At 36.7% G+C, this 19,452-nt stretch overlaps 1 protein-coding gene across 4 annotated transcripts in view; it reads right to left on the reverse strand.

The window, feature by feature from the left end:
- Positions 1-19,452, reverse strand: part of IL7 (interleukin 7) — a 70,371-nt gene that overhangs the window by 3,503 nt on the left and 47,416 nt on the right. The window contains exons 3-5 of one of the 4 annotated variants that reach the window (XM_011989066.1): positions 5,220-5,300; positions 3,762-3,893; positions 1,750-1,803 (exon numbers count right to left, since the gene is read on the reverse strand). In XM_011989066.1, coding sequence (XP_011844456.1) covers positions 1,750-1,803; positions 3,762-3,893; positions 5,220-5,300 — 267 coding nt within the window. The remainder of the gene's footprint in view (positions 1-1,749; positions 1,804-3,761; positions 3,894-5,219; positions 5,301-19,452) is intronic. The other 3 variants (XM_011989068.1, XM_011989067.1, XM_011989069.1) reach the window with 3 other exon arrangements.

A 19,452-nucleotide genomic window follows, 5' to 3' on the forward strand; every position in this document is an offset into this window, starting at 1 on the left:
TTATAACTAGTTATTACAACTAGTTATTCAGTAACTAGATAATTTAGATAACAGGTTATTGGGTATTCTCTTAGTCATGTATTGTGCTCAGTGTTTTACATAATTTACTTCATTTTATTTGCTTAATCATCTTATGAACTTGATGATTTGAACTCATTTCACAGATGCAAAAACTGATCTGCAGGAAGATAAATAAGCTACTACCATATATGTCAAGTAAATATAATAACTGAATCTTGAGCTCCTCTGTCCTATATTTAATTTGGCCACAAATTCAGATCTCTTTTTGTCATGTGTTAGTAACACTAGCACATACTTTTTAAAGAATACATTTCAAAGATTAAACAACAGATCTCAAAGGGAAATATAAAGGCAAACTTTTCATATTATTTTCAATAAGGGGTCCTGGACAATTTTTTAAAGTACAAGTTGAAGTTGACTTGCCTAAGCAGATTTGAAATATATAGATGTGAAAATTTCATACTTTTCCTCGGACACTGAGAATAAGCATTCACTAAAAAGTAAAAAACAGGGAATCTTGGTTTTACCACTGCATCCTGGGAAAATAGTTGTTTTCTTTTCTTGTCTTTTTTGTTTTGTTTTGTTTTTTGGTTTTTGTTTTGAGATGGAGTCCCACTCTATTGCCCAGGCTAGAGTGCAGTGGCACGATCTTGGCTCACTACAAACTCCGTCTCCTGGGTTCAAGCGTTTCTCCTGCCTCAGCCTCCTGAGTAGCTGGGACTACATGCGTGCACCATGCCCAGCTAACTTTTGTATTTTTAGTAGAGACGGGGTTTCGCCATGTTGGCCAGGATGGTCTTGATCTTTCCACCTCGTGACTCGCCCACCTCGGACTCCCAAAGTGCTGGGATTACAGGTGTGAGCCACCGCACCCATCCTTTCTTTTCTAAATTTCCTTTCCAAATTATCTTAGTTGAAAGCCTTCAGGGTGTTTATATTGTTTTTATCTCCTGTATTAATTTCAGATGTTCCACTTTGCATGGAATCCGTAGAGTTTCCTAAATCTGAGTATACAGGCTCACTTTGCTTTTCTGAAAAGAATAAGGAATTTCCATGTTGCCACATAGCTATTGGTCAAATAATGGAAATGTAAAAGAAGAATCCATCACTTTTATGAACCAGGTGTGCTCATTTTTCCATGCCTCAACCTAATTAATATCTATATCATTTTAAAGTTTAGTCAGATCCAGCTAAGTATTCTGCCTTATTAAGTCATTCATAAAAATTTTCCATATTATTGTATAATTTATCTAATAATATCTAGTAGTATATGTATAAATATATGTTTATATGCTATTACATATTATACTGTACAATCTACAATAATAAAAGAGGTATAAGATAAGTCCTTATTGTTTAATTTTTATTTCTTTACAAACTAACAGGGATGGCTTTTTTTCTTCATGTATTTTTCATCTAGTTTATTTTCTCCTATATAAATTATTTATTTCTTTTACCTACTAGCTACAATATTTTAATGTTGCTGCTTCTAAAAAAAATCATGCTTTGGCATTTGCTCTAACAGCTTCTCTTTTAAAATAGTGGGTTTAAAAATGCAATTTAAAGGACTCGAATTTTTGAGGGACACCTCACTTCTCCTTTTATCAATGTTATGATAAATTATTTCAAAACCAGCTATAAGAAGGAAACAATTCAAGATGAAAAATTAGGAATTAAGTTGAGTGAAAAGTTGATGAACCATAAGGAAAATTATACAATTATTCTCACCAAACTCTTTGTTGGTTGGGGTTCACCCAGGGCAGCTGGTTTTCTTCCTTTAACCTTAAAAACAAAGTCACATTTATGATATTGAATATTTCTTCATTGCTCCTCCAATTGTTTGTAATTGCTAATTTTCATATTGCCTTCAGCTCATCTAATCTATTTGAGACTCTACTTTAAATTTCTTATTGTTAAGAAAGTAAAACACTAATATGATTTAGAAATGGAATGTCAGGGTAAAGGAAGAAGCAAGAGAGTTCAATCTTCTGAACACCCAGAATCCATAATTTTGTAGGTATGCCTAGCACTGTGAAAAATTAACATAGTAGGGTATACTAGCAGAGATAAAACTTGAATTTTAATCAATATAAAAATAAAGTTAATAAATTGTTAAATCCTGGCCATACATTTTATTAAGCTTCACTTATCAGAAACAAAATGAAATAAAACAATAGTAAAAAGCGTGTAGCATGCCTGGCTCATGAAGAAAATTCAGTGTAGCTGATTGCTTTAACATCTTGCCTTGTTATTTCAAGAAAATGGTAACTTGTATCAAGTTAATCAATGTTGTAAAATAATTTAATTTTAAATTATTTGCATATTTTCTTTCTCTACAGTTAGTTAATTTTGGAACATGATGATCCATACAAAGCTCAACACGTAAGAGAAAGAATCACAAATACATAACATACCTAAGACCTTTACCCCTTCCTAGACCAAGAGGTGATATCAGTTGTCTGTTTTACACTTTTTTCAGTTGAACCAAGAGTGGAGGCTTATAATCAACATAGTATTTTCAACAGTCACAACTAATTAATTGGATGTACAAGCAACATACAACCTATTTGCATTAGACAGTACTTTGAAATAACTATAAGTAGGAATGAAGAAATGATAGACTAGAGTAGGAAGTCTTCATGAATCTTGAGCTTAACCTTGAAGGCATAGAACAAAATAGATCCAATTTATAGAAAAAAAAAAAAGTAGAAATGCTCTCTAGGGGACAAACGTAAGGACCCAGGTTTGGAAATAAGCTTGGCAAATCCAGCACACTAAGAGGAGACTGGCTTCCATCGAGTACATAAAGCAATGATAAATGAGGCTGTCCAAGTTATATAATAGACAATCTACATTTTTATCACATCAATAGGGTTCAAAGATAATCTTACCATTTTACCTTCCATGGGAAACTACTAGTGCTCAAACAAAACAAAATTATTTTTTAAGTCATAAAAATGTTATTTAAGAAAACATTTAAAACCATAAAATAACCTTTTGATATTGTGTGGCAGCTGGTAAAAATCCATAAAGAGGTAAATAATACAAATAAAATAAAACATTGTATTAAATATTGAAAACTTTTTAGTACTAAGCACTTTACATGTGTTATGCCATTTAATCCTTTCAAATCCTACAATACAGATATTATGTTTTTCTGCATTTCATAGATAAGGAAACTGCTGTCCAGTCTCTAAATGATGTCTTTCATATTTGGTTTTGTTGTTTTAGTTCATAACCACTAGTAGAAATGTGGGAAAATATTAGCCCTATTTGTATCAAAATTATTTAAAGAAGGGGAAATTGTTGGACATATATATGTCTAGTTTAAGCATAAAAAGATATTTGTTAAATACATTTGATTTCCTGTTTTATTCACTAGGAGTTCTTATAAATGCGTACATATATGGATTAAAGCTTTTAATGAGTTTTAGATATAGAAATTTACCATTCTCCACCCAATATATCACCCTAGTATCCTTGGAAGTTATTATGGCAATGAAGCATTTATTTATTTATTTTTTACTCCCCTTTCACAAACAATTCACTCTAGCCAAGATATAAACAAGTATTTCCAAACCGAGCCTTTCCTCTTCTAGGATTGAGTAAATATACTTCAACTTTAGATGATAATAAACACTTAGGATTCTATGATAATGGATATGATCACCAGAGAATAGTGGTATCTTGGCACAGGAGTAGTTAATATTTTCATTCAAAGTAAATAGTCCTTAGCTTACCTTGCCGGTGCAGTTCAATAGTATTGTTGTGCCTTCTGAAACTTTTAATAAGTGGAGATCAAAATCACCAGTGCTATTCATTTTAAGAAATTGCCTCAACTTGCGAGCAGCACGGAATAAAAACATACCTTCCTATTATAAGAAAAAGTCAGAAGGGCCATGGTTCAAATAAAATATTAATAAATGATAAGCTTAAGGAGCCTAGAGCTTGAGCTATATTGGTAGATAATGCCCCACCTCCACCCCAGCTTTCTATTCCAGTTAATCATGTGACTGACAAGTAACAGAACTAAAACTGTTTGACTCCTAGGTGACAGCAAGAAGTTCTTGGAACTTGGTTTAATGATTATCTTGACTTTTAAAGTTTGTTTTCTCTATTATGCTTATGTGATCTTATCGCTTATATGTGACTATATTACAAGATTATTCAATTTTAAACATGATAGCTGAAGGAGAAGGCTTCTGGAAGCAACAATATATTATAAGAGGTATGTGTGGTTTTTTCTTATTATTTCTTGCATCTTTTGAGCTATGGATGTATAGCTGATAATAAGAAAATAAAAGACTGTAGTCACCTAAAACGTAAGTTTTGCAGTTATTTAAATTAAGATATTTTTTAAAAAGAATTTATGGTTTTGAGATGCCATGAGGCTAACTTAGCTACTGTGAGTTTTTAAAAGACTATGAAATAGCACACCCGTTTCTGTAAGGAGAAATGACATAAACTCTTTAGGTTTTGTCAAGTGTAATATTATACCAACTAGATGTGGTAATCATTTAGAGATAAGCAAATACTGACAGAAAAATTTTCAAGATGCTTCCGACTAAATTATACCAATGACTTATATTTGTATGTGTGCAAGCAATCACATTAACAAGTATTTTTCTGTATAAGAACTTTTAGAGGCCAGGCACGGTGGCTCACGCCTATAATCCCAGCGCTTTGGGAGGCCGACGCAGGCTAATCACTAGGTCAGGAGATCAAGAAACCCTGTCTCCACTAAAAATACAAAATTAGCTGGGTGTGGTGGTGCATGCCTGTAGACCCAGTTACTCGAGAGACTGAGGCAGGAGAATCGCTTGAACCCAGGAGGCAGAGGTTACAGTGAGCCGAGATTGCCCACTACACTCCAGTCTGGCAACAGAGCGAGACTCCGCCTCCAAAAAAAAAAAAGAAACAAAGAAATTTAGAAATAAGAGATAGGTGTGTCTTTGAATTTGACAATTCTAGTATTTTCAAGGTAAAAAAATAGAATGATTAAACAGAAAGAAAACTTGTTATCTAATAAGCACAGGGCTATTTGTAAAATTGGACCATAGTATGATCTAATCAATGGGAATTATGTGGTCAGACTGCAAATATTAATAGTATTCATATAATTGTCTAACAGAGGCACAAAAAATATAAGCTTCTATAAAATCAAGCTTGAATGACAAACTCCAAATAATTATCATTACCTTATTATCATCACATAGATGTCTTTTAAAAAAGTTAAATTCATTATTCAGGCAATTGCTACCAATTTCTTTCATGCTGTCCTGTAATAAATAACATAAAATAATGAGGTTAAAACTGAGTACTTTTCTAATATCTTATAATTATAAAAATAATAATCTTATAATATCTGGTATTTATATGTGCATTTTAAGGAAAATAACTTGCCTGGCTCAGCTGACTAAGCATGAGGAATAGTTTCCTATAGTTGAAGGATAAATAAGTGTATACAAAAATTCTTCCATATTTAGAGCCCCTCCCAGATCCCATAATTGAATTCCAGAATTCACTAAGAGAATCTGGCTCATCTAGGGAAATAAAAGTATCTATTTTAAAAGTTATGCTATATAGACAAAGTATTATAAAATGTGAAGTCATTAAGTTGAGATGAATTTAAGAGGTTATTCAGTCAAATTTCCTCCCATCAACAAACAACAAGAAAAGGAATTTATATTAGAATTAAGGGATCCATACAAAGCTCAACACATAAGAGAAAGAATCACAAATATATGACATACCTAAGACCTTTACTCCTTCCTAGCCAAGAAGATTTCAGTTGTATGTTTTACACTCTTTTCAGTTGAGCTGAGACTGCAGGCTTATAATCAACATAGTATTTTCAACAGTCAACTAATTAATTGGATGTGCAAGGAATATAAAACCTATCTGCATTAGACAGTACTTTGAAATTGACAGTGAGAATTAAGGTTGAAATTTATTCACAACATTTTTAGCAATGCAATTTTCTGGGATGGTTAAGGTAGAATTTTCCTGAGACACGGTGTAATTGCATGTGTGTGTATTATAAACATAGGAGTGGGAAAGCAGACTGGTATGTGCTCTTTTTTTTTTTTTTTTTCATTTATAAGGAATGTAGTAGAAGAAGGTAGAGATTACCTAAATCAATAATTTAGTTGATATTAGGAAAAACTTCCTAAGGTTTCAGATTTTCGTGTGCACCAGGTTGGACTAACTCTGTCCAGCAAACTAGCAATTCCATGCTATCAGAGCTTCTAGGACTAAAAGCAACCTTAGCCTACATAATGTCTCCAGAGAAACAGGATAAGAAGTGGAGCAATGGCAGGATTTAGTCATGGGCTTTGAATCCTCATCTGCCTCTCAGAAAAGTGTTCATTACTCTTATCTCCTGTGAAAAGCATGATGATGTCTGGGTTTACCCTGATTTTAAAATGTATATACTATCAGTTTTATCTAGAAGAAGTGTCTGAATACATACATCTCAAGTGTAAAAGATACATTTTCAATAACTATCTTCACATTTGCATTGTACATATTCCTGAAAATGTAGTGGATAATTAATATTTGCCTATTAAGTTATTTTCACGTTGACTTCCCCTTACCCAAAGGACAATAACTCATACATATTTTTTTCTTTGATAAAACATAGAGTTTTTAATTTTTACCATGTCATCCTTCAAAAAAGAAGTTGAAATATGTGCAGCTACTCTATATGATATCTTCCAATTCACCAAAAATATCATATGAGACAATATGTCACATAATGAATGCCAATTTCTTGAAACATTTTAGCAAATTGTATGACACACGAATATTTAAAAAGCCATATTGGTTAGGTGGCTGTTCTAAGTTATTAATAAAACTTATTTTTGGCAGATCCACAGAAAGATAATGTTATACCAGTTGATTTTTTTTAACCTAATGCTTGATACAGAATGTAAATGTGTTACTATAGCCTTAAAAAGTTGACTCCTATAGAGGTCACAGTTATTCATCGAGCTTAGTACATTTTATTAATGCATCCGGTATAGATCTGTATGACTGCCAATTACTGTTGCTTTCTAAAATACTCTTCATTCATGCCCAGTCAGAAGAATGGCTCAGAGTAAGAATTACAGATACATGGTGTTGGAAAGAAACTTAAATGGCCATCTTTTGATTTAACAAAGAATAGAATTACTTGACCAAAGTCACAATAATTGTTGATTATTCACATGTCACATATGTCCAGATGCAAATAAGAAATCACAGCTGGGCACGGTGGCTCACGCTTGTAATCCCAGCACTTCGGGAGGCCAAGGCGGGTAGTTCGCGAGGTCAGTAGTCCCAGACCAGCCTGGCCAACATTGTGAAACCCCATCCCTACTAAAAATACAAAAAAAAAAAAAAAATTAGCTGGGTTTGTTGGCACATGCCTGTAATCTCAGCTACTTGGGAGGCTGAAGCAGGAGAATCGCTTCAACCCAGGAGGCGGAACTTGCAGTGAGCCGAGATCACACCACTGCACTCCAGCCTGGGCAACAGAGCAAGACTCTGTCTCAGAATAAAAAAAAGAAACAAATCATATATCACATATGTCAAGATGCACATAAACAAATTTCTTCAAATATTTTATGAATGTGGAAAATCAAAAGAGAAAAGCCAGGATTATAAGACTGAATTGCAATATTTTCTAGTACAAAACATGACATTGTCTAAGTTCTTTTTTTTAGGTGAAGTTATTTATTTATTTATTTTTTTGAGACGGAGTCTCGCTCTGCTGCCCAGGCTAGAGTGCAGTGGCCGAATCTCAGCTCACTGCAAGCTCCGCCTCCGGGGTTTACGCCATTCTCCTGCCTCAGCCTCTCGAGTAGCTGGGACTACAGGCGCCCGCCACCTCGCCCGGCTAGTTTTTTGTATTTTTTAGTAGAGACGGGGTTTCACTGTGTTAGCCAGGATGGTCTCGATCTCCTGACCTCGTGATCCGCCCGTCTCGGCCTCCCAAAGTGCTGGGATTACAGGCTTGAGCCACCGCGCCCGGCTGAAACCTAGTATCCATTAGTTGTTTTTTGATCCTCTCCCTCTTCCTACCATCCATCCTCTAAAAGGCCCCTGTGTGTATTGTTCCCCTGTGTGTGTCCATGTGTTCTCATCATTTAGCTGCCACTTATAAGTGAGAACATGTGGTATTTGGTTTTCCGTTCCTGTATTAGTTTGCTAAGGATAATGGCCTCCAGCTCCATCCATGTCCCTGCAAAGGACATGATCTCATTGATCTCATTCTTTTATATGGTTGCATAGTGTTCCATGGTGTATATGTACCACATTTTCTTTATCCAGTCTGTTATTGATGGTCATTTAGGTTGATTCCATGTCTTTGCCATTGTGAATAGTGCTGCAATGAACATACACGTGCATGTGTCTTCAAAACGGAATGATTTATATTCCTTTGGGTATATGCCCAGTAATGGGACTGCTGAGTCGAATGGTATATCTGTCTTTAGGTCTTTGAGAAATTGCCGTACCATCTTCCACAATGGCTGAACTGATTTACATTCCCACCAACAGTGTATAAGCATTCCCTTTTCTTCACGACCTTGCCAGCATGTTATTTTTTGACTTTTTAATTATAGCCATTCTGACTGGTGTGATATGGTATTCCATATTTCTTGGAGGTTGTGTTCATTCCTTCTCATTCCTTTTTCTCTACTCCTGTCTGCCCACCATATTTCATAAAGTCAGTCTTCAAGCTCTGAAATTCTTTCCTCTGTTTGGTCTATTCTACTATTAATACTTGTGATTTTATTATGAAATTCTTGTAGTGTGTTTTTCAGCACTATCAGGAGGATTAAGTTCTTCTCTATACTGGCTATTCTGAACCCTTACTGGAGAGGTAATGAGGTCAGTTGGAGGAAAGAGGGCACTCAGGCTTTTTGAGATTTCAGCATTCTTGCTCTGATTCTTTCTCATTTCTGTGAGCTTATCTAATCTACCTTCAATGTTCGATGTTGCTTACCTTTGGATTTTTTTTTTTTCTTTTTTTTCCTGGCACAATTCAGCCACTTTACCATAGGGATGCTGTGGTTTGCGGGGGTTGTACTCCAGTCCCTAGTTGCCTTGGATTTTTCAGTAACTGAAGGTATCACCAATGAAGGCTGCAGAACAGTAAAGATGGCAGCCTGCCACTTCTTCTAGGAGCTCTGGCCCAGGGAGGTACGAACCTGTTGCCCGGTGGAATGCACCTGCAGGAGGTGGCTGGAGATCCTGGTTGGGAGGTTTTGCCCAGTCAGGAGGAAGAGGATCAGGACCCACTTATAGAAGAAGTCTGGCCATGCTTTTGTAGAGGAGCTGTGCAGTACTGGGGTAACGCTTCACTCCTGTTGGCTTGGGCTCTCCAAAGCCTGCAGGCTGGACAGGCTCAGTACCCAAATAGCAGAGATGGCAGCCCACCCCTCCCTCTGGGACCTCTGTCCCAGGCAGTTTTCAGATCTCTGTAGGCCAGAGAACACCGGCGGGGATGGCTGGAGGCCCTGCTTGGGAGGTCCTGCCCAATAAGGAGGGATGACTCAGGGACCTGAGTCTGACCACGTGTTGGTCAGAGCAGTTGTGCTGTGTTGGGGGATCCCTTCTGCCCCTGATCGGTTTGGACTCTTCAAAGCCTGCAGGCTGAAAAAGATCACTCACCCAAACAGTGAAGATGGTGGCCTGCCCCCTCCCTGGGAACTCTGTCCCAGGTAGGCACAACACTGCTGCTGGTGGCTGGCTGGAATTCCAAGCCAATGTGTCTTATCCTTTGAGGCACCATGGAAGTGGGGCTCACAGACCATTGCTCCTTGGACCCTGGATTCAGCCTCTTTCCTAAGGGTATGCACACAGATCTAATATCCTGCTTTTCTGGAGTTGCAGTTACTTTTGCCGGGAAGCCTGGAGCTGGAATATCTACAGTTCCTGTTCTCCAACATGTGCCTGAGCAGCTGCTCAGGACTCCCATATCTCTGTGCGTTAGACTGAAAGCCCTGGTGGAGTGGGTTCAAGAGGGGATCTCCCAACTCGAGGTTGCAAAGATCCGTGGGAAGAGTGTAGTTTCCGGGTCACATATTCACTCACCACTTCTCTGGGCAGGGGAGGTTCACCTGGCTGGGTGTCGTGCCCAGGTGGGCTGTCGTCCTGACTTTCTTTTCTATGTTCACCATGGGTCAAGTTGTTTCCTTGATTAATCCCAATGCGAGAACTTGTACGTTTCAACTGAAGGTGCTGTATTTACTTGCCCTTTTGTTCCTCTTTGTGAGAACCACTCACACTAGCTACTTCTAGTTGGCCATCTTGGCCACTTCCCAACTCTTTTTCTTTCAAGTTCTTCAAATACATAATGTTCTTTACATTTATAGAATTAGATCTTCAATTTCAGCATAGTTTTCTTCTATCTTTGAATTTTTAAATTACATTTTAAGTCTATTCTTTAGAAACACTAATTACATAAAAAATGAATCTTCTATTGAACTTTTTCTTTTCGTGTGTGTATGTACACACATATATACACACACACACACAATTTCATTTTGCATGGTTTTACTCATCCTGTCTTTCATATGCCTGTTTTAATGGAGTATTCATTTCCGGTTTTTATTTTAGTCTCTATATTTCCCCTAATTCCAAAGAACATTCGTTTCTTTCTGGTTTCTTTCATACTATATTGTTTTTAGCTGTTTTTACTTTGGTTTCTTAGAGACTTCACATTTTCCATTGCTTTCATGGATAATTAAACTGTGGTCTTAATACTTCATTTTCCTTTTGCCTATTTTTGTGTTAATTCATTTGTTCATTTATTTTGCTAGTATCAGTGCATAATGTTCCTTTTAAATTTTCTGATTATTTTTGAAGGGATGCTAAAGTAGAGTAGATTATTGTTCAGCCAATATTTAACATCTAACCTCACCAAATAAGAGGATGTATTCATTCCATATGGCTGACATAACAAATTACCAAAACCTTGGAGACTTAGAACAATAAAAACTTATTATCTCACATTTCTAGAGGTTCTGGTAGAGCATGCATTGTTTGCCTCTTCCGTCTTCTGTTGTCTGCCAGCATTCCTTAGTGTTTCTTGGCTTCTCGCCTCATGGCTCCAGTCTCTGCCTCCATCTTCACATCACCTTCTTTGTGTGGGTGTCAAGTCTCCTCCTGCTTTTCTCTTAGAAGGAACTCGTGATAGCATTTAGGGTCCACCAAGATAATCCAAAATAAACTTATCACACCAACGTTCTTAATTCAATCACATCTGTAGACTTCTTTACCTTATATATTTCCAGAGATTAGAGTATTTTTATCTGGGTGGCCATTATTTAATCTGCTATAGAGAAGTATGTTCCTCTGTCCATTAATGTTGCATTTGTCCAAAAGACATGTGGTAAGAAATTGATGCTTTCTGTATAGTTTCTGTGAGACAAGTATTTGGAAACTGCTTAACTGGGAGTTTCTGGTTCTGCGTCTTCCATGAGGAGGTAGTCAAGATGTTGGTCATGTCTGTAGTCACCTGGACTTCATCAGGACTAGAGGATCTATTCCCAAGATGACCCATTCATGTAGTTATTGTCAGAATGCCTCAATTTCTCACCACATGAGCTTCTCCACAGGCTTTCTTCAATATCCTTCCAAGATAGTTGCTGACTTTCCCCCAAGTATCAATGTAAGAGAAAGCAAGGAGGAAGCCATGTCTTTTATTACATGGAAGTCACACACTGCCATTTCCACATTATTCAATTGCCTTGCAGTGAGTCACTAATTCCAATCCACACTCAAGAGGAGGGAATTTAAGCTGTACCTCTTGTAAGATGGAGTATCAAATAATTTGTGGGCATATGTTAAAACTCCCACACAGCTGCTCCTTTCATCTTATGACTTAGAATGAAACGTGGAGGTAATCAAACTCAGATAAACTGTATACCTGTGAACCTAAGGTAAATGCATATTACTGTATGCCTTTCTCTCTTTCTGTGTGTGTATGTGTTTGTAGCAAAAACTGACTGATAGAGAACTATTGCTTTTTAGATCAACTAATTTTCCAAAAATAAAGGTGGAAAAGGGCAAAGGTAATGAAATGAAACAGCTGTTCATTCTTATCCTATTTCTGTATTCTCTGTCACAGGACAGTTTTCTTCTTAATTTTTTCATATTTATCTTTTCAGGAGAGAAAGTCAATATGGTTCACAGTTACTCTTCATGGTCACATGTGTTAGAGCTAGCAAACTAATGTCTAATTATAGCTCATAGCTGATTGCTGCTTCCTTTATGTTCTTTTTTCCTTCTTTTTGTAGGGCTGGTTCTAAGGATTGGAAAGTTTTGGCATAGACTATATTCAGTCTCATGTCTCTTGTTATAAATAAACTTGGTCCCTATAGAAATATACTTCATTGCCTTTTTTTTTTTTTTTTTTTTTTTTTGAGATGGGGTCTGTCGCTCAGGCTGGAGTGCAGTGGCACAGTCTCAGCTTGCTGCAACCTCTGCCTCCTGGGTTCAAGAGATTCTCCTGCCTCAGCTTCCTGAGTAACTGGATTCCAGGCATGCACCACCACAGCCCGTAATTTTTGTATTTTTAATAGAGACTGGGTTTCGCCATGTTGGCCAGGCTGGTCTCAAACTCCTGACCTCAAGTATAGTAGAAATAATTTTCATTTCTGATCATCACTATGACAACCTATCCATGGCCTTGTGCCATCTGAAGCCTTGTTTAGGGGGACTTTTAAAATGCACTGCTTATTTTTTAGAAAATCTACTCTGTATGAAATTTGAAAAAGGCATATATTGTTCCTGGAATTCTATTTCATTTGCTACAATTTTTGCCATTTGTCAAGTAGCTTAGCAGATTATAGTATGACTTAATAGTTAATTCTTAGTTTAAATTAAAGTCATTTATTCTTTGATCAAATACTTTAGCACTTACCATGTGCCATTTAGTATTAGGAATACAACAGGGATCAAAATCATACATGGCTCCTTCCCTCAAGAAGTTCACTATTTGGTGGCAAAAACATTAATCCAATAACAGCAATCAATTCTCAACTTGATAACTGTTATAAATACAAGATATATGCTGCCATGAAGCCTATACAAGAAGATTTTACTTAAAAACCTCAATGAATACTTCCCAGAGGAGGATACTTCACAGGAGATCTCAATCATAAGTACCCTAGGGAAAAGGGGGATTCAATAGCAAACAATATAGGTGACTACTTTGAAGAGGGCGGGAACATGGCCTGTATGTGGCTAGAAAGAAGAGAGCAAGGGAAAGTAGGAATATAGCTGAGAGAGGAAGAGACAGAACTGGTTCAACATAAAGCAAGGGCTGGAAGAGATCAAATTATGTGTGGCCTTAAGGATATTTTAAGAAGTTTTGTGTCAATCCTAAAAGCAATAATTAATGTATTTCTACTTACAAATGTGGGAATAGCTTTCCTGGTTTACTTTTTTCAACGATCATATTAACAACCACATGCCAGATGGTTTGGAGAGAGGTTCAAGAAAGTATATGGGTGAATCTTTATGAGGCTATTACATAGTCAGTGCTTAAGATAATGGTTTATTGCACTTGATGGTAACAGAGAATCTTGAAATATGTGAATATATTTGAGAAATAGGAAGCAAACTTAATGTGATTTGAAAATAAAAATTAAGCAGGATGGACATATCAAGGATCATTCCTGACTTGTCTGGTGTTTACAACAGAAGAGTCAGATGCTCCTTGACTTAAATGGGTTTACATTCCAATAAGCCCATTGGAAATTCAAAGATTATAAGTCTAACTATGGTAAGCTGGTTATCATTAGTATTGTGTTGCCATTGAGACAGGAAATAGAAGAAGAGGTGGAGTGTATAGATCACGTGTTAGGTTTTAAACAGATGATGTTTGAGCTGACTTTCAAAGATTCAGGAACAGGTAATAGACAAATAGTGAAGCCAGAGAGTTAGACGGAAACCCAAGAGAATAGATCGTTTTGAGGAAGTGGTGGTCCACAGTAAATGCCAATTAAAAGGTCAGGTAACTTGAGTCTTGTTCAAAATTTATCTACATAAAGAAAACAAGCTAAAGTAGAAAAGAAAGCTAATAATGGAATGGTAAAATAGATGATGGAAAATAAAATAAAATATTAAGCAGATATATTTGTTTTCAGGTAATATTTATAAAGAAGTGATGAATCTATAATAAAACATTAAGAGGAAAAGGTACTATGTAGAAGCCTATATTTAAATGTGAATGCATATGTAGACACTTGAACACACTTATCTAGCAGAAGCTTTTTAACTTTCATTTAACTGACTTTCTGGATGATCAATAGTTTCTATTCCTTCTGTCAAAACATATTGACTAATGCTCAGAGAACAGTGAAGACTCCAGACTAGTAGTTTAGTTTCTTGTGTGCTCGTGTATATTTTTTTCCATCATTTCAGCTGCTTTTTACTAACTCAATTCCTTAACACTAAGTTATACTTAGCATTTAATTATAATACTTAATACTATATAAATCAATAAAGTATTAGTATAAAAATAGTTCTTTTGAGAACTTCTACTTTTCAGTTTGGTATGTAGGAAGCTTAGAAATTGCCAATCCATACTTACAAGTAAAAAAGCTAAACCCATTAAAAAAAAAAAACAACTCTTCTTAGATCAGAGAAGCGAAGTCACAGGGCAAACCACTGCCCTGAAGTTGGAGAGACAGAGAGGACCCCCAAATTAGAGAAACAGAACCACAACTTACTGAAGCAGAGATCCATGAGCAGAAGTCTGCATAGCAACCATTGTGGGGGTAGAAAAAATTAAACTGTAGTTGGCAAATTGCTGAAGACTCAGTGTGAAACAACTTTGAGAATTAAAAACTCCAAAGGTACCCAGTCATAGTGGGGGGCTACATACTTTTATGAGTTTGACCTTTAGGAGCTCTATCTACTAGGTCCTCATGGTAAATATCAGATGAGAAAGTCCTCTTGTGCTTTTGGTAGGAGGAGGGGAAAAAACTACTATAAAATCAGCCAGAGGTGGGAGGATCACTTGAGCCCAGAAGTTTGAGACCAGCCTGGAGAACACAGTGAGATCCTATCTTTACAAATAATTACAAAAAATCAGACAGGCATGGTGGCACATGCCGATGGTCCCAGCTACTCAGGTTGAGGTAGGAGCATCACTTGAACCCAGGAGGTCAAGGCTGCAGTGAGCCATGATTTATATCACTGCATTCCAGCCTGGGTGACAGTAAGACCCTGTCTCAAAAAAATAATAATAATTTCTAAAAAGCTGGGCCTAACCTCAAGGGAGACTATTTTACCAGCACCTAACCTTCTGAGATTTTATCAGAGTCTGATCTGCCTGGGGGAAAAAAATACCCAACTCCAGGGTCCTCTAGTTTTTCACATGTTGGAAGGCTGCCCTGTACCCCCTAAGGAGGGGGAAAAAAAGAGCAGCACTGGTAAAGTTCACAGTCCAGGGTACAGGCTCACCAAAAGACTAAGACCTAATCACAGGCTTATAGAACACATCCCCTTTTTCCACACCATATCATGACATCACTAAAGGCCTATTTATCACAGTTTCTTTTACTCAGAACATTATAATCAGCTATGAAAAAAAATTACAAGGCATACTAGAAGGCAAAAAACACAGTATGAAGAGCCAGAGCAAGCATAAGGACCAGACTTATATATGGCCATGAGTTTGGAATTACCAGAACAGAAATCTTTTTAAAAGTCTATGATTGAGGGCAGGCGCGGTGGTTCACGCCTGTAATCCCAGCACTTTGGGAGGTCGAGGCAGGCAGATGACAAAGTCAGGAGATCAAGACCATCCTGGCTAACACAGTGAAACCCCTTCTTTACTAAAAATACAAAAAAATTAGCCGGGCATGGTGGCGGGCACCTGTAGTCCCAGCTACCCAGGAGGCTGAGGCAGGAGAATGGCGTGAACCTGAAAGGTGGAGGTTGCAGTGAGCCGAGATCGCGCCACTGCACTCCAGCCTGGGCAACAGAGCGAGACTCCATCTCAAAAAAAAAAAAAAAAAAGTCTATGATTAATATGCTCAGAGCTGTCAGAGCCATAATGAAAAAATTAGACAACAGACAAGAACAGATAGAAAATGTAAGTAGACAGATTAAAATTCTAGGAAATATTTTTAAAATGATAAAGATCAAAAACAGAAATAAAATATGCCTTTGATGGGCTCATTAGTAGACTTCACATAGCTGAGGAAAAAATCTTGGAGTCTAATGATAGGACAACAGAAACTTCCAAAACTGAGAAGCAAAAATAGTAATAATACAAAACTGATAAAAAAGAACAGAATATCTAAGAACTTTGGGACAACTACAAAAGGAGTAGCACACATGTAATGGGAATATTAAAAAGGAGAAGAGAGAGAAAAAGAAAAATCAAAGGATGAAGAAAATATCTAGAAAAGAATGAAATTGGAGAAAAGAAACAACTTACCTATAGAAGAGCAAAGATAAGAATTACATCCAACTTCACCACAGAAATCATGCAAGCAAAAAGAGAGTGGAATGAAATATTCAAAATGTTGAGAGTAAAAAAACACTGTTTAAATTCTGTACTCTGTGAATTTATCCTTCAAAAATGAAGGAGGAATAAAGACTTTCTCAGACAAACAAAAATTGAGAGAATTTGTTACAAGTAAATCTGCCTTGCAAGAAATCTTAGCAGAAGCTATTCAGGAAGAAGGAAAATGACGTAAGTCAGGAATGTGGATCTAAATAAAGGAAGGAACAGCATCAGAGAATAAGCGAAGGTAAAATAAATACTTTCCCTTGTTTTTACTTTTATTTTCTTTCATTTTTAGTTGATGCAATAATTGTACATATTTATGTATGACACAGTGATATTTCCATATGTGATATACAATGTGTAATGATCAAATCAGGGTAATTAGCATATCCATCCCTTCAAACATTCATCATTTCTTTGTGTTATGAACATTCAAAATCCTCTATTCTAGCTTTCTGAGAATATACAATAAATCATGATAAACCATGTTCACCCTATAGTGCTACAGAATGCCAGGGCTTATTCCTCCTATCTAGTTATAATTTGGTATCTGTTAACCAGCCTCTCCCTATTGTCCCCTCCCTCTTACCCTTTTCTGCCTTTCATACCCACAATTCTATTCTCTACTTCCATGAACTCAATTATGTTTTAGCTCCCACATATGAATGACAGCATGTGGTATTTATCTTTCTGTGACTGACTGATTTGGCTTAATATAATGTCCTCCAGGCTCATCTATGTTGCCGTGAGTGACAGGATTTCATACATATGTATACCTGAAGGTTATTTCATTGAGTATATACACTAATTTTCTTCATCCATTTGTTTGTTGATGGACACTTAAATTAATTCCATGTCTTAGCCATTGTGAATACTGCTGCAATAAACATTAAGGTACAGGTATCTGTTTGATAGACTGATTTATTTTCCTTTGAATAAATGCTTGGTAGTGAGATTGCAGGAGCACATGCTAGTTCCATTTTTAATTTTTTGAGGAAACTTCATACTGCTTTCAATAATGGCAGTACTAATTCACATTCCCACCAACAGTTCCAATGGTTTCCTTTTCTCCACGTCCTCATCAACACTTATCTTCTGTCTTTTTGATAGTAGCCATTCTGACAGGTGTCAGGTGATAGCTCATTGTGTTATTGATTTGCATTTTTTCCGGTGATTAGTGATCTTGAGCATTTTTTCACATACTTATTGGCCATTTGTATGTTTTATTTTCATAAATGTCTATTCAGATCCTTTGCTCATTGTTTATTATTATTATTATTATTATTATTATTATACTTGACGTTCCGGGATACAGAACGTGCAGGTTTGTTACATAGGTATACATGTGCCATGGTGTTTTGCTGCACCCGTCAACCCGTCGTCTACATTAGGTATCTCTCTTAATGCTATCTCTCCCATTGTCCCCCACTCCCCGACAGGCCGCGATGTGTGATGTTCCCCTCCCTGTGCTCATATATTCTCTTTGTTCAACTCCCATTTAGGAGTGAGAACTTGCGGTCTTTGGTTTTCTGTTCCTGTGTTAGTTTGCTGAGAATGATGGTTTCCAGCTTCATCCATGTCCCTGCAAAGGACATGAACTCATTCTTTTTTATGGCTCCACAGTATTCCATGGTGTATATGTGCCACATTTTCTTTATCCAGTCTAACATTGATGGGCATTTGGGTTGGTTCTAAGTCTTTGCTATTGTGAAAAGTGCTGCAATAAACATATATGTGCATGTGTCTTTATAGTAGAATGATTTAAAATCCTCTGGGTATATACCCAGTAATGGGATTGGTGGGTCACATGGTATTTATAGTTCTAGATCCTTGAGGAATCACCACGCTGCCTTCCACAATGGTTGAACTAATTTACACTCCTACAAACAGTGCAAAAACGTTCCTATTTCTCCACATCCTCTCCAGCATCTGTTGTTTCCTGACTTTTTAATGATCACCATTCTAACAGGTGTGAAGATGGTACTCTTTGTGGTTTTCATTTGCATTTCTCTAATCACCAGTGATGATGAACTTTTTTTCATATATTTGTTGGCTGCATAAATGTCTTCTTTTGAAAAGTGTCTGTTCATATTCTTTGCCTACTTTTTGATGGGGTTATTTGTTTTTTTCTTGTAAATTTGTTTAAGTTCCTTGTAGATTCTGGATATTAGGTCTTTGTCAGGTGGATAAATTGCAAACATTTTCTCCCATTCTGTAGGTAGCCTGTTCACTCTGATTATAGTTTCTTTTGCTGTGCAGAAGTTCTTTAGTTTAGATATATACCATTTGTCAGTTTTGGCTTTTGTCGCCATTGCTTTTGGTGTTTTAGTCATGAAGTCTTTGCCCATGCCTATGTCCTGAATGGTATTGCCTAAGTTTTCTTCTAAGGTTTTATGGTTTTAAGTCTTACATGTAAGTCTTTAATCCATCTTGAGTTAATTCTTGTATAAGGTGTAAGGAAGGGGTCCACTTTCATTTTTCTGCATATGGCTAGTCAGTTTTCCTAGCACCATTTATTAAATAGGGAAACTTTTCCCCATTTCTTGGTTTTGTCAGGTTTGTCAAAGATGGTTGTAGATGTGTGGTGTTATTTTGAGGCCTCAGTTCTGTTCAATTGGTCTATATATCTGTTTTGGTACCATTGCCATGCTGTTCAGTTACATTCCCTTTGAAAACTAGCACAAAACAACGATGCCGTCTCTCACCACTCCTATTCAACATAGTACTGGAAGTTCTGGCCAGGGCAATCAGGCAAGAGAAAAAAATAAAGGGTATTCAAATAGGAAGAGAGGAAGTGAAATTATCTCTGTTTGCAGATGGCATGATTGTATATTTAGAAAACCTCATCGTCTCAGCCCAAAATCTCCTTAAGCTGATAAGCAACTTCAGCAAAGTCTCAGGATACAAAATCAATG

The sequence above is a fragment of the Mandrillus leucophaeus genome, unplaced genomic scaffold (assembly GCF_000951045.1).
Source record: "Mandrillus leucophaeus isolate KB7577 unplaced genomic scaffold, Mleu.le_1.0 Scaffold346, whole genome shotgun sequence".
Classification (NCBI taxonomy): Eukaryota; Metazoa; Chordata; class Mammalia; order Primates; family Cercopithecidae; genus Mandrillus; species Mandrillus leucophaeus.